Raw genomic sequence first — 16,105 nt, 5'->3', positions numbered from 1 at the left:
CATGTGTATTTAAAGAAGGTAAGCATGCTACTGAATATAATCAAAAACCTGGCACAAAACTGGAAAAGTGTATTGAAATTGCCTTTTAATGCACATGTTTATAAATTAATGCAAAGCATTTTTATTATTTTATATATTAGATTTCTTTATGTTCAGCTGCTGAAAAATTTAAAAAACAGATGCATGTGTTTATATGTGTTTATATATGTATCACAAGAAATCACATGTTTCTAAATCACATATTTCTAAAAGCAAATGACCTCATGCTCCATAGGGGCAGGAGGAAAAAGATAATGACCTGAACTAATAAAATTTGATTCATCAAGTTAATGTTATCGTTTCAAAATGCATATTAATAATACCAATGTGAAAATAACAATGTGCAGTGTAAATGTAATCAACAAAGGATAAGTGATACCAGACAAGTAACTATGAGTGGGATTTTTACCCCCTCTATATTTGTTTAATTCATATTATTCCTATCATAGTATTTTAAACTAATGTAAGAGAAAATGAGTTAGGAGGAAAGTCTTTTTTTTTTTTGAGACTGAGTCTCGTTCTGTCGCCCAGGCTGGAGTGCAGTGGCGCAATCTCGGCTCACTGCAAGCTCCGCCTCCCAGGTTGACGCCATTCTCCTGCCTCAGCCTCCTGAGTAGCTGGGACTACCGGCGCCCGCCGCCATGCCCGGCTAATTTTTTTTTTTGTATTTTTAGTAGAGACGGGGTTTCACCATGTTAGCCAGGAAGGTCTCGATCTCTTGACCTCGTGATCCGCCGGTCTCGGCCTCCCAAAGTGCTGGGATTACAGGCTTGAGCCACCGCGCCCGGCCGGAAAGCACTTTTAAAACTAAACACAAGGGCAAGACAGGTACACCATATTTTAAAACAGCTCTATAAAATCTGTACTTATAAATGATAAATAGCAGATGGAGGAGGGAAGGTAAATACTTATGTAGTGCACCTACCTAGAAATACCATTGGACCCAGCAATCTCGTTACTGGGTATATAACCAAAGGAATATGTCATTCTATATAAAGACACATACACACATATGTTCATTGCAGCACTATTCATAATAGCAAAGACATGAATTCAACCTAAATATCCATCAATGACAGACTTGATAAAGAAAATGTGGTACATGTACACCTTGGAATACTAGACAGTCATAAAAACGAATGAGACTATGTCCTTTGCAGGGACATGGATGGAGCTGAAGACCATTATCCTTGGCAAACTCATGCTGAAACAGAAAAATAAATATCACATGTTCTCCCTTGTAAGTGGGAGCTAAATGATGAGAACACATGGAAACGTAGAGGGGAACAACACACACTAGGGACTTTCAAAGGGTGGAAGGTGGGAGAAGGGAGAGGGTCAGGAAAAATAACTAGTGGGTACTGGGCTTAATACCTGGGTGAGGAAATAATCTTTCACTAGTAATATCACAATATTAGTTTCATAGAGTCTCAAAAATTACTACATTTGAGTTATAGGTTTAACATTTCAAACCAAATTTTTCAAAATTCTCTCTTCACCTAGTTTTTAAAATAGTTTTTCAAATAACTTTAAAAATGATATACATGTGAAAAACTAGGTGAAGTTAGGGGAGAAGTAAAGATGAAGAGACAAGGGAGCCAACATTTATTGATCACTTACTGTGTGGGTTAAATGAGGTAAAATGGGCAAATCACATAGCTACTGTAAAGCTCAATAGAATTAATATTGCAATTATTATTGTTATTAATACATGATAACACTCGTCTAGAAGAGATGTGATCACAAATTGTGTGTTTATTGAACTTAGCCTTACAGAAAGAGTAAAAGTTTACCACTGAGTCAAGGCAGGCAGGATATGCCAACTAGAGAAATCAGCTTGTACAGAGTTGTTGAACAGCATGGCAAAATCTCATGACACAGTTTACCTATGGAACATACCTGCGCTTGTGCCCCTGAACTTAAAATAAAAGTTAAAAAAAGTATGGGCTTACCTTTTACATTTAGGAACTTAGAGATTACTTGACAGAGAGACTAAAGGAAGAAGTTGAAAGAAAAGGGCCCTAGGAGAGACACTTAAATATAAATAATTAAGAGTCAGTGACAAATGACAATCAATCATATGTGAAGAAAAAAAAAAAAACCTACCTCTGAAATTGTAAAACAGGTCAATTTACTAAAGTAATTCAATTCACAGAATTATCACTTTATACTTAACAATGAAGCACCTATCTGTTGTAAATGCTAAAGTATACTTATGGTTGCCATTTTATATGGAATCTGTAAATGTGAAAGTATAGTCAAAATATGGCCATCTTAATAGAACATCTTATATTTTGTCAGATGGAACAACTCTACAGAAACTTCAAAAACTTGAAAATTAGCTCTAAGCATCTGTATCAGTTTTTAGATATGTTAATTCTCTTATCAAAAACATCTTGCTAATTTTGATTATTTTCTGAGCTTAGTGATTTTACGTATTTTTTTGTAAAACAAATACAAATGGCAACTAAAATATTTTGACCAGACACAATACATTTGTTTGTAGCCTAGTCATGAGAGGTTATTGCCAAAGTGATGTGAAAGTAAAAACAAACTACTTCTTAAATTCTCTTGAGTCGTTCTCCAAATCAAAACCATATTAGGTAATGGAATGTATTTTTGATCATCCTGAGATACATACATATTTGTTCCCTGTTGACCAAAAGAAAAAATAATAAGAACCTTCTTTGTCTTATTTACCTCAGCCCATTCTGTGGAACCCAGAAGTCCAAATTCTTCTGCATCCCAGCTGGCAAAAATGATAGTTCTTCTAGGTCTCCAGCCTGTAAGTATTGTTAACACAGGTGGTTAGGTACGACTGCCTAAATAATAAAAGAAAATTAAGCAAGTCACTTTTTGTCATCATCTAGGAAAGAAAGGTTGTTTACCTTTACTCACCAGTTTTCCAAAACTCCGGGCAATTTCTTGCAAAACAGCAACCCCACTGGTTGGGTCAATAGCTCCAAATACCCAGGAGTCCCGGTGACCTCCCAGAATAACATACCTGTCTGGAAAATAATATGTTCAAAAAATCTACAACTTTGAATACATTATAAATATTTGTGATTTATGTTTTTAAAATAAAAATTATCTTGCTTGAGTTTCCTCTATAGAAGACAAGAAACACTAAAGTAAAATCTTCTTTTAGGCTTGTACCAGTTTTTCTCAAAATTTAATAGTTTCAAATCAGCCAAAAAAACCCACATCAATTGTTGCCTACAATTTATCTTTACTTACTCTTTAATTTTTGTAAAAACAAAATGTTTTTAAAAAAATTATCTGACTCACCAGGTTCCACAGATCCTCTGATAGTTCCAATTACATTGTAAATCCTTGTAATTTTATTGATGTTATGAACATGCATTCTAACCTTCCTAGAATTTTAAAAGGAATAAATTACTTAGTACAGAAAATTATGTTTTTTTACAGTGTTTCATTATAAAAAACTATCTTCATAATAGTGCTTTATTATGAAAAGTTGTGCAATAGCATAATGGATTCTCATATCTCTACCACCTAAATTCAATAATTGTTAACACTGTTGAAGCATTTGCAAGTAAAGTACAGACATTATGCGAATTTACCTCTAAGCACCTAAGTATGTGCCTTGAAGTCAAATTTTAAAAGCTGTCTATTTTATGTTATTTTCTCATAGCTAAATTGTTATGTATTTAAAATTCAAAATATTCTATTATTCAAAATGTCTTCAATATTTAGTCTAAAATGTAAAAATATACCCCAGTTAATTATGAAAACAAAGAAGACAGCCCATTATGTAATAAAGAAAGAAGTATAAGCATATTATTTCAATGTATCTGTTTATATTTATATTAAATCCTAGGTTCAGTAATTTTCTACATGATTGTGGAAATGGTAAGTAAGTTTAAGAGCTGGCTTAGTGCCACCTACAAAAAACATAACAAATTCTGTTGTTAAATGAGAATTTGGGAAGCTCCTGCTAAAATGCACAACTACATAATGAAATGTTTCTAGGCCATGATTGTTGATTCTGATTTGGGTCAGGCTTTTAAATATTCATTCATGAGTTACAATCAACTGAATTAGGAAACAGGGAAAATACAATCAAGCTCAGCCAGACAGAAAAAAAAAAAGTGTCACACACATTTTATGAATCCAAGATGACATGGGAAAATGCTACTTTTCCCCAAGAGAACAAAATTAATCATCGTTTATTCTAAGGGTAGGGAGACCGCAGTTGTTTCTAGTTTGTGATGGAAAAACGAATAAGACCCTGAAACTTGTATATTGTTAAGAACAAATTCTGGCTTCCCCCACCCCCACCAAAAATATACTGTGCTTCTGATATTTAATCCATTTGCGATATTCAACTAAGATTACCTCAGAGGAAAACTAATCGATGGGTATTTTTTTTTTTCCATTTTAAGGCATTAAGTAAATGATTTCTTTTTGCTACTTACAGATGAAAATTAATAGCAGAAAAGAAGAAATATTGTTTAGCATGTGTTTCTAAAAATATGGGCCTCAGATATATGATTAGTGGCCGGGCGCGGTGGCTCAAGCCTGTAATCCCAGCACTTTGGGAGGCCGAGACGGGCGGATCACGAGGTCAGGAGATCGAGACCATCCTGGCGAACACGGTGAAACCCCGTCTCTACTAAAAAATACAAAAAACTAGCCGGGCGAGGTGGCGGGTGCCCGTAGTCCCAGCTACTCGGGAGGCTGAGGCAGGAGAACGGCGTGAACCCGGGAGGCGGAGCTTGCAGTGAGCTGAGATCCGGCCACTGCACTCCAGCCTGGGCGACAGAGCAAGACTCCGTCTCAAAAAAAAAAAAAAAAAAAAGATATATGATTAGTAAGAAACCCAAATTCATTGGTATTGTGTCATTAAAAGAAGAAAATCAAGTAAAGAAAAATGCAACATATGACGAATAAAAAAATTGATATTAATCTAAACAAAAACATAGGCTATCTGCTAAGATTCTCAAAGAACCACATCTCCGTCTTTAAACCTATGTCTTTCTCGTTTTTAGTATTTTCGAGCTCCAGAAGAATATTTATTTGTCCTATTATTACTTTATCACGGTTCAAATAAACTGAACTCCAGAATGGAGTCTCCACAGGGAGGAGATTTTTTGCCTGCTTTGTTCACTGAGGAATCACCAGAACCCAGAATGGTGCCTGGGGCATAGGAAATGCTCAAAAAATATTCGTGAAATAAATGAATATAATCCTGTAAGGAAAAATTGGGAAAAACTTTGGCTCATCCATTATGGTCACCTTTACCTGTCAGTGTTCTTAACTAGACTATTTTACAGCTTTGTAGAGAAAGAAGTTAACTTGTAGAAACATGAAAGTAATGCAAATAATTCAAATCCACTGAAATGTACAATCTGTCCAGTGAATGTTTGTGTTCTCTTCCTCACTGCGGAAGATTTTTGGAGGTTCCACTTTGAAGTACAATGGATTCATTTTGCAGAACCAGGTATGGGCAGCTTAAACCAATTCTTCATATCTTCTTTTGGCTCTCACATGTAAATTCTAAGCAACAGTAGACATTTAACTTTGCTGATACTCTGTATCTCTAGCTTTATTTTTCTCTACTGATGTTGTGTTTTATGTTTCTGCATTGCTCAGGGCAGATTAAGTTATTCCTCATTGGTGGCAGCAATGATTTGGAGTTTGCCTTTATGTCTTGTCACTTGATAATATCTGTAAATGGATTAATGGATTATCGAGATCTCTGTAAGGTGAGACATGAGAGAATCCAGTTTTTAGTTTTGTTTTGTTGTTTGTGTATTTGTCCATTCTGAGTTCTAACCAATAGAGAATTTCGTGCTCACAGTGAAGGAGCATGGCTATTTTATATCTAGACGTAGGAATGTTTATGTTTTTGAGTTTACTCTTTAATTGTGACTAAAAGTATAGAACTGAAGTTATATGTTTTCTCTGTCCATATGTTTCTGCTTATAAATCAGAAAGGGCTTTACCCTTCATTGAGTAAGTTATGTTTTCCTTTCTCTGGAGGGTATAAACAAATTAGATAATAAAGTCTCTTAAATTAAAAGAACACTGTTCTGATTGAGTTATAGAGATAAACACATATAAATCAAACATTTATAAACTTATTTTAAAACAAGGAAATTGGACTTCTAATACTTTAAAATTTCTGGAATAAAAGAAATCCTACAGAAACTAAAAAAATATTCTGAGAATCCAAATTCACATAGTTAAGGGTAAATTGTTAACAAACAAGACTGATTTAATACTTTTGGTTTAATAAAAACGGTTATATGTACTCTGATTTATCAGTATTACATTTTTCTCTCCCATCACATTTCAGGCAAATCAAACTTCTTGAAGTTCTGATCATGTCATGCTGTTCAACAACTCTGTACAAGCTGATTTCTCTAGTTGGCATTTCTTGCCTGCCTTGACCCAGTGGTAAACTTTTACTCTTTCTGTAAGACTAAGCTCAATAAACATGCAATTTGTGATCACATCTCTTCTAGAAGAGTGTTATCATGTTTTAATAACAATAATAATTGTAATATTAATTCTATTGAGCCTTATAGTAGCTATGTGATTTATCCATTTGAACTCATTTAACGCACACAGTAAGTGATCTATAACTGTTGGCTCCCTTCTCTCTTCATCTTTCCTTCTCCCTTAAGTTCACCTAGGTTTTTCTTTCTTTTTTTTTTTTTTTGAGATGGAGTTTCAGTCTTGTTGCCCAGGCTCGAGTGCAATGGCGCATCTCGGCTCACCGCAACCTCCCAAGTAGCTGGGATTACAGGCATGTACAACCACGCCTGGCTAATTTTTGTATTTTTAGTAGAAAAGGGGTTTCTCCATGTTGACCAGGCTGGTCTCGAACTCCCGACCTCAGGTGATCCGCCTGCCTCGGCCTCCCAAATGCTGGGATTACAAGCATGAGCCACCCCACCCAGCACCTTCACCTAGTTTTTCACATGTATATCACTTTGAAAGTCATTTGAAAAACGATTTTAGAAACTAGGTGAAGAGAGAATTTTGAAAAATCTTTGAAATGTTAAAACTTAGAATTCAAATGTAGTAATTTTTGAGATTCTATGAGACTAATATTGTGATATTACTAGTGAAAGAATTCAATATTTCATTTTGTAAGTACTTCTTAAGTAATGTAAAATTGTTAATTGTTTAGTAATGAAAAAGAGAAAAAGAGATAAGTAAATTATCCCTGGCAGAACAGTTATCTTGACATGTTTCCATTAAAAATATAAAACTTTTTCAGACTATTAAAGTAACGCAAAATTACCTGGAAGAATTACTCCCTGTAAAGCCAGGTCCGATACTGTAACTCACATTAAGGGCTCCCTTCCAGCTCTCATCTGGTGGAGCGATTCCTCCCAAGTGGCTGTCAAAATAAAATGAAAGTGACAGAAAAATGCTGACTATCACCATTTCTAAGAAGAAATTATAAAGTTTGATGACAATATTTCATTCATATATAACACAAATATTTGTCATTTGTGCCAGGTACTATCAAAAAGTCCCCACTTTGTGGGGCTCATATTCTAGTGAGAGAGCCATACTGAAATCAATACGTAAAATATGTAATATGTTAGTGATAAGAGCAAAGAGGAAAAATAAAATAGTGATGGCAAATGGGAAGCCCATCTCCTTATTTTTGACCTTAATTATTTATGTGGGGATTCACTGAATCCAAGAAATCCTAAATATAGGAAATTAATGACTCCATTAAGGAGAATAAACTAATTTGTAAAGAAGCTGCTGATTACATAGTAGGCACTCAAACAATTATTAAGTTGTAATACTCATACAGGCATTTAAAAATGGCAGTTGAAAGATATGTAAAGAAATATCAGTTATAGAATACAATAATTGTTTACTATATTCTAAATATGGTGCTAAGTATTTTACACATATGATCTCATAATAACACTATCAAGGAGAAACAGTTACTAGCTTCATCTTACAAATGAAGAAACTGAGTCAGAGAAAGTTTAAGCAACTGGTCCAAGGTCATACCTCTAGTAAGTGGGGGGCATTGTCATATTCTTATAGTACACGTTGAATATAAATATCTAATGAATACCTATGAAAATTCAATTGCTTGAAAAACCTCAAATCAGAATTATCTTTGGACATCGTTTTGTATTTGAGAATTTCATCTGCAGCAAACAGAGAGCTATTTTATTTTTATTTCTTAGTCACCAAATGACTACTTTTATGAAATAAAAAGATAGTATACTCTGTTATACCTATTTTAGGAGTAATTTAGTTATAAACCTTTATGTTTAACATAAGAATGCCATGTTGGTTTTTGATGAGAAAATAGACACCTAGTGCAAAATATCTTAATCTCATATCCAACGAGAAAACTATACCGTAATAATATTTCTGCATCATTATATCCAATGGGATGTACAGGTATTTTGGGGATTCCCACTCCTTCTTCAACATCAAGTCTGAAAGTGTATTCTAAAAAATCAAATACATAAAATGAAAACAATTTAAAAATCTGAGCAAGAGATATACAGGGATTTTTTGCATTACCATTGCAGATTTGCTATACATTTGCAATTATGCCAAAATTAAAAGTTCCCGGCCGGGCATAGTGGCTCACATCTGTAATCCCAGCACTTTGGGAGGCCAAGGTGGGCAGATCATGAGGTCAAGAGATCGAGACCATCATGGCCAACATGGTGAAACTCTGTCTCTACTAAAAATACAAAAATTAGCCAGGAGTGGTGGTGCACACCTGTAGTCCCAGCTACTTGGGAGGCTGAGGCAGGAGAATTGCTTTAACCCAGGAGGGAGAGGTTGCAATGAGCCAACATCAGGCCACTGCACTCTAGCCTGGCGACAGAGCAAGACTCCGTCTCAAAAAAAAAAAAAATTAATTAATTAATAAATAATAAATAATAAAAGTTCCCCCAAAGTCAGACAATTGTTTTACCTAATACATCTTATTTAATAAATCATTTACGGCCGGGCGCGGTGGCTCAAGCCTGTAATCCCAGCACTTTGGGAGGCCGAGACGGGTGGATCACGAGGTCAGGAGATCGAGACCATCATGGCCAACATGGTGAAACTCTGTCTCTACTAAAAATACAAAAATTAGCCGGGCGAGGTGGCGGGCGCCTGTGGTCCCAGCTACTAGGGATGCTGAGGCAGGAGAATGGTGTGAACCCGGGAGGCGGAGCTTGCAGTGAGCTGAGATCTGGCCACTGCACTCCAGCCTGGGCGACAGAGCAAGACTCCGTCTCAAAAAAAATAAAATAAAATAAAATAAATCATTTACATTTTAAGGTAATGTTAATTATAGAGATGACAGTTTTCCAAATTTGTTTTGACATTTCACATAATTTTCTTGACCTTTACAAGAATATTTTATTTCCTCAAGGATCTTTTGAATCTTTCTCAGAGAAATGTTATTAACAAGATGCTTAGAAAATGTGTCCCAGATTCTGAAACTATAAATAATTGGGAAAAAACCCAAGAGAACATATGCAATCTTGGGAATAAATGAGAAACATCTTATTCAAATAGTAATGTAATATATTATCATTCAAGGAAGACTGAAAATTATTGCTAGCCCTAAAACCTCATTGGAACTGTGGCTTTCAGCCAAGATAGAGTTAAAGGGACCAAATTTACCTTCATGCCTGAAACACCTTATTTTTTATTCACCTTATTTTATGTAAATGAAACACTTTAAAAATAATAAAATACGTAAAATAATAGTTCTATCATGAGATTTTTATTAGGTAAGTAGCTTCATCAGATAATTGACTGCTGAAACAAAAATTTTAACAATATGATTAGGTAGTAAATCAGTAAGTATATAAGACTTTCATAACACTATTAACTAATTTGACCTAATTGACATTTACAGAATACTCCAACCAAAAGCAGAATATGCATTATTTTCAAGTGTGAATAGAATATATATTAGATAGACCATATCTGGGCCATAAAACATGTCTCAGTAAATTCTCAGTATGTTCTGCAACCTCCGTGGAATTAAATTAGAAATCAATATTAGAAAGATACCTAGAACATCCTCAAATATTTTAAAATTAAATAACACATTTATAAATAAACCATGGGTCACAGTAGAAATGAAAAGGGAAATTAGAAAGTATTTGGAACCAAATAAAAATAAAAACACTCAGCCTAGGCAGCACAACAAGACCCATCTCTAAAAGTAAACATTAAAAAATTAACTGGGCATGGTGGTACATGCCTATAGTTCCAGCTACTAGGGAGGCTCAGGCAGGAGAATCACTTGAGCTTGGGAGTTTGCGGTTACAGTGAGCTGTGGTTGGACCACTGCACTCCAGCCTGGGTGACAGACAAGGTGACAGAGTGGGATCTTGTCTCTAAAATAAAGTAAAACTACAATATATTAAAATCTGTAGGATGAAGCTAAAGTAGTGTGTATAGAGAGAGGTATAGCACTAAATAATCCATCTTAGAAAAAAAGTTAAGTTTCCGACAAATGACATCAGTTTCCACTTTCAGAAACTAGAAAAAGAACAAATAAAGGCCAGAATAAGCAGGAGAAAGGACATGATAAATATCACAGCAGAAATCTAAGAAATAGAAACTGGCTGGGTTCCTGATGGCTCATGTGTGTAATCCCAGCACTTTGGGAGGCCAAGTCAGGAGGATTGCTTGAGTCAAGGAGTTTGAGACTGGCCAGGGTAGCATAGCAAGAGATATCTCTATTTAAATTTAAAAAAAGAAATAGAAAACAAAAACAATAGTAAAGATAATCAATGAAACCCAAACCTGGTTATCTGAGATCAATAAAACTAACAAACTTCCAACAAGACAGATCAGGACAAAAGGAGAAAAGACTAAATTGCTAACATCAGGAATAAAGGAGAGAATATCACTCTAATACCTGCAGACAGAAGAATAGTAAGAAAATATTATAAACCACTCTATGCTCATAAATTCAACAAGTTAGATGAAATGGACAAAAATCTTTGTAAAAATGCAAACTACCAAGACTGACTTGAGAATAAATAGATTATATATAAAAGAAATTCAATTTGTAGTGAAAAACAGTTCTACATAAAAAACTTCAGGCACGGGCCGGGCGCGGTGGCTCAAGCCTGTAATCCCAGCACTTTGGGAGTCCGAGGCGGGCGGATCACGAGGTCAGGAGATCGAGACCATCCTGGCTAACATGGTGAAACCTCGTCTCTACTAAAAAATACAAAAAACTAGCCGGGCGCGTTGGCAGGCGCCTGTAGTCCCAGCTACTTGGGAGGCTGAGGCAGGAGAATGGCGTGAACCCGGGAGGCGGAGCTTGCAGTGAGCTGAGATCCGGCCACTGCACTCCAGCCTGGGTGACAGAGCGAGACTCCGTCTCAAAAAAAAAAAAAAAAAAAAAAACTTCAGGCACAGATAGATCCCTGGAGAATTCTGCCAAGTATTTATAGACAACATTGAACCCATTCTTTATAAGCTCTTGCAAAAAAGTGAAGATGAAATGATTCCCAACTCATTCTAAGAGGCCAGCATTTCTCTGATACCAAATGACATAAAGATATTACAACAAACTAAATCTACAGCTTAACATCCCTTATGACCATAGACAGAAACATTCTTAAGAAAAATATAGAAAAAATTCAACAGTATGTAAAAGGATAATACATTGTCACCAAATTGGATTTATTTTAGGATGACAGGGTTGGATTAACATTAAAAACAATCATATAATTTAACAAAAGTAAATAATAACATATGATCATCTCTATGTACATAGAAAAAAACATTTGGCAAAATCTAATATACATTTCTAATAAAAACACCCAGTATATTAGGATAGAAGTAAATTTCCTCAGTGTGACAAAAGGAATCTATGAAAAACCTAGAGCTAGCATAATATTTAACAGAGAAAGAGTGGATACTTTCCCTGTTGGAACAGAAGTAAAAAGCAAGTATGTCTGTTGTAACAACTTCTATTCAATATTGTACTGGAGTACCTCTATAAAATGTATATAAAAAGAAGAAAGAAAAAAAAATGTCCTGGAGGTTCTAGCCAGTACAATAAGGCAAAAAGAAGAAAGAGAGAGAGAGAGAGAGAAAGAGAGAGAGAGGAAGGAACGGCATGTAGATTGAAAACCAAGACAAATTATCTTCGTTTGCAGATGACATAATCATGTATGTAAAAATGCTGATAGAAGCTACAAAAACTAGGAGAATTGATGGGTTTAACAAGTTTGCAGGATACAAGACCAATGTATTTCTTCTAGAAATAGAACAATGTTTTCATTTCCTAGTAATGAAAAGTTGAAATTGAGACTTTACAATAGCATAAAACTATGAAATGTTTGTGGATAAATCTGACAAAAGGTATGCATGATTCATACAGTGAAACCATAAAACTTTGCTGAAAGAAATTAAAGATTACAAAGTTACATTTTATTTATGGATCAGAAAAGTAAATATTGTTAATTCAATTCTCCCAAATATTGCCAATTCTCCCCAAGTTGATTTATATATTTCATACAATCTCAATCAAACTCCCAGGAGGCTTTTTGGTGAAAATTGTAAATTAGTTCTAAACTCACATGGAAAGGACCAAAATTAGGCACATATTGAAAAATAGAAGCGTTGTAACCTGGAAGTTGTACACATCTGTTAGAATGTAGAATTGAAAAGATTGACATACTAAATATGAGTGAGGACATAGCAAATAGAACGCTCATACATTACTGTTGAAATATAAAATGAAACAACTTCAGAGAACAATTTAAAAATTTCTGTGAAAGTTAAATATCCAACTAACCATAGTATTCAGGCATTTCACTTCCAAATATTTCCCAAAGAGAAATAAGAGAACACATACATACAAGGTCTTGTACAACAACTGTTCATGGTACCTTTATCTGCAATAGCCCCCACACTGAAAGCAATCCAAATGTCCACCTACAAGTAAAGGAGTACACTGCGGTATAGCCATTCAAAGGAATACTACTCAGCAAAAGAAAGAAAAACTATTGACAAAGATGCCAACATGGACACATCTCAAAATAATCATGCTGACAGCAGAAAGCAAGAGGAATGGTTGCCTAGGGATTGGCATGAAGTGGGAAGGAAGAATTGAGAGGGTGGGAATATAAAAAGACGAGAAGAAGCTTTTTTGGGATAATAGATATGTTCATTATTTTGATTGTAGAGGTCATTTCACGTATGTAAAACTTCAAATTTTATGTTTTAAATAACACAAAAACTCATTTTTTTTTTAAAAAGAGAAATGTATGTATGAAGAAGAATACAATCCATTGGTAATTCAGGGAACCTAAATTGTCATTTGTTAAAAGGAGCATTACTTTAGGTATGAGGATCAGTATTTCTGAACTCTAATAAAGGAAGAAGGAGAATATGAGTTTACTCCCCATGCTGACATCGCATGAAAATTTAAAATACAAGAAAAAATGTTTTAAAATCCCTAGCAGCAGTAATCCAGAATGATATAAGTGTACTCAATTTTAGTTTAATATTATTCTGAACATGCTTGCTTTTCTTCCTTTTAAAAGGGCAAGGAGTATTTTTGCAAAATTAGTGGACTGATAGGCTCATCACTCACCTTTTGCTGGATAGCCTGGAGTGAGTGGGTCACCAGCACCATTCAAATTTAACACATTTCCTCTCTGGGCTGCAGTTCCAGGAAGATTCCATCCTTTGGGATATGGCTGGACCTCAGGAGCAAAGTAGTCAGCCGGATCTGAGTACAGGATGATTCCTATGGCTCCTGCTAACATGGCATTTTTAACCTGCAGGGGCAATGTGCAATTCGTAATGCAGATATGGCAAATGGTTGGCTTATTCATATAAGAAAGACATTAATTTAATAATGGAAGGATCTTTAGACACTGCCTTTTATCATACAATTACACATTCAGTTCTCTTGGCTTTGAACAGAATTTCCCACCTGTTAGACCTAACAGACTTCCATTATTCCATGGAATTCTAAACAAGTTATCATTTCTTCTGTGAAACATTCCTATTATAACCCGCAACTGTAGAATTAATGTTCCTTCTTTGTAGTTCTACATTTTCTATATTATAGGATAGCTCATAATGTATTAAAATATCTTTTAAATGTCTATCTCCCCTATTAGGCTGAGGATGTTTTTGAAAACATGAACCATGTCTTCTTAATTTTAAACTGCTCTAAAATCTTACACATCATAGAGTAAGCATTCTACAAATATTTATGGAACTAAACTGATTTAAAATTGTATGCAGGGCAGTCATATTTTGTGAAAAATGGCCCAGGGTTTTTGTAAACATCTTTCTAACAATTCAAACTGGCCAAGAATAGGAAAATGTACCCTGTGAGATACTAAATTCTTCTTCACCAAAAGTATTGTAGCAGAAGATGGATAACAGTCTTGATTCATAAAAATGCATTCCAATATTCAGAGAGCACCCTGTTACATCACTAAGAGTATAATGTGTCACAACTTTTTGAAGGAAAATTGATGATGTCTATCAAAATTTTGAAAGAATATACACTATTATTTAGCCATTTAATTTCTATGAATCTATACTACAATAATCTTCACACAAATTTTTGAAGCATATATTGACAAGGATGTTCACAATTAAATTATTTGTAGTAGTAACAAATTCAAGATAAGACAAACATCATCAGTAGTGGAATGGTTAAATAAATTGCGTGTCAATTCTGTGAAATACGATGCCATCATTCAAAATAGTGAAGTAATTAATAAGAAGTTATATAGAAATTACTAAGTACCAGCCACTATCCTAAGTGCTTTCAAACAAAGTCATTCAATAAGGACTCTATGAAATTGGTGCTATTATTGGCATTCGCATTTTATATATGAGGAAACTTTGCAACAGAGAAGTTAAGTAACATGCTTAACTTAACATGCTTACTGTTACTTAATAAGTTAAGTAACAGTAAAAGATCTAGAAAGAATAGGATCAGAACCCAAGTGATATGGATCTAGGGTTCTATACTCTTAACCAATGTATTACATAACTCTCAATGTGCGGACGTGAAGAATATGAGTCTTGGCTGAATGAAAAAAATTAAGCCTTGTAATATACAATGTAAAAGGTAATAAATAAATATGTGTAAAATGGGCATATAGGGACAGATGTATTTATATTTCACATAATTAGATTTGAGAAAAGCTATTAAAATTGATTATATCTGGATAAGGAAGTGGGAGGGGATGCAGGGGAGCTCTTCATTTTTTACTTTACATAAATTTCCTTCAATTAAATTTCAAAAAGCAAATATTACTTTTGTAACAAAAATGATTAAAAAATAATTTTCTTTTCCAGGTATGTGAGAAAACATAAAAACATGAGTTTCTGTGTACCCATGGCAAATAGGAAAAAAAAAGAAAGGAAATGTTTGAAAGCAGTTTGGAAACTGAGAAGCAAGTTGGTCATTTACATTTACAGAATATATATATCCTCTCATTATCTGTAGAAAAACAAATAATGCTGTACTTTATTTCCTCTGAAGATTTTTCCATATCTTGCAATAACAATCTTCCCAGTACAGTTGATGCCCATCTCTCTTTCTAGTTTGAAAAAGTCTTCAGTGCGAGCATAGTTCACATATACAAGATCTCCCTATAGGGAAAAGAAAATATATATAATGCTGCTAAAATTCAAGGAAAAAAACCAAAAAATAAGTTTGCTTCACAATACTACATCATCAAAAGTGTTTCCTTTCTTTATTTGGGGAATAATAAACAGACCCACGGTAATTATGCAGAAGTCGTCAGAAAATCTTTTAAAATCCTGAAAAGGTTTTAAAAAATGACAATGTATAAGACTTACTTATTTATTTATTATACTTGAGAAGGAATTTCACTCTGTCATTCAGGCTGGAGTGCAGTGACACTGTCTCGGCTAACTGCAACCTCCTCCACCTCCTAAGTTCAAGCGATTCTGCCTCAGCGACCAGAGTAGCTGTCATTACAGACATGCGCCACCAGGCCCAGATAATTTCTGTATTTTTTAACAGTAGAGATGGGGTTTCACCATGTTGGCCAGTCTGATCTTGAACTCCTGA

General features: G+C 34.5%; 1 protein-coding gene and 1 long non-coding RNA gene across 3 annotated transcripts in view; one reads left to right on the top strand and one right to left on the bottom strand.

Moving 5' to 3' along the window:
- NAALAD2 (N-acetylated alpha-linked acidic dipeptidase 2) overlaps nucleotides 1–16,105 on the bottom strand; it is a 56,059-nt gene that overhangs the window by 24,475 nt on the left and 15,479 nt on the right. For both annotated transcript variants that reach the window (XM_033207035.1, XM_033207036.1), the window contains exons 5-11: nucleotides 15,535–15,660; nucleotides 13,631–13,817; nucleotides 8,409–8,502; nucleotides 7,316–7,414; nucleotides 3,328–3,413; nucleotides 2,928–3,047; nucleotides 2,740–2,822 (exon numbers count right to left, since the gene is read on the bottom strand). In XM_033207035.1, the coding sequence (XP_033062926.1) occupies nucleotides 2,740–2,822; nucleotides 2,928–3,047; nucleotides 3,328–3,413; nucleotides 7,316–7,414; nucleotides 8,409–8,502; nucleotides 13,631–13,817; nucleotides 15,535–15,660 (795 nt within the window). The remainder of the gene's footprint in view (nucleotides 1–2,739; nucleotides 2,823–2,927; nucleotides 3,048–3,327; nucleotides 3,414–7,315; nucleotides 7,415–8,408; nucleotides 8,503–13,630; nucleotides 13,818–15,534; nucleotides 15,661–16,105) is intronic.
- LOC117081229 lies at nucleotides 4,867–6,628 on the top strand. Its single transcript, XR_004436138.1, has 3 exons — nucleotides 4,867–5,503; nucleotides 5,656–5,768; nucleotides 6,362–6,628. It is a non-coding gene; the product is annotated as an uncharacterized LOC117081229 (long non-coding RNA).

Source organism: Trachypithecus francoisi, unplaced genomic scaffold, assembly GCF_009764315.1.
Source record: "Trachypithecus francoisi isolate TF-2019V2 unplaced genomic scaffold, Tfra_2.0 Lachesis_group8, whole genome shotgun sequence".
NCBI classification, from domain to species: domain Eukaryota; kingdom Metazoa; phylum Chordata; class Mammalia; order Primates; family Cercopithecidae; genus Trachypithecus; species Trachypithecus francoisi.
The sequence above is the reverse complement of the archived record's forward strand: the minus strand, read 5'-3'. Positions and strand labels throughout refer to the sequence as shown.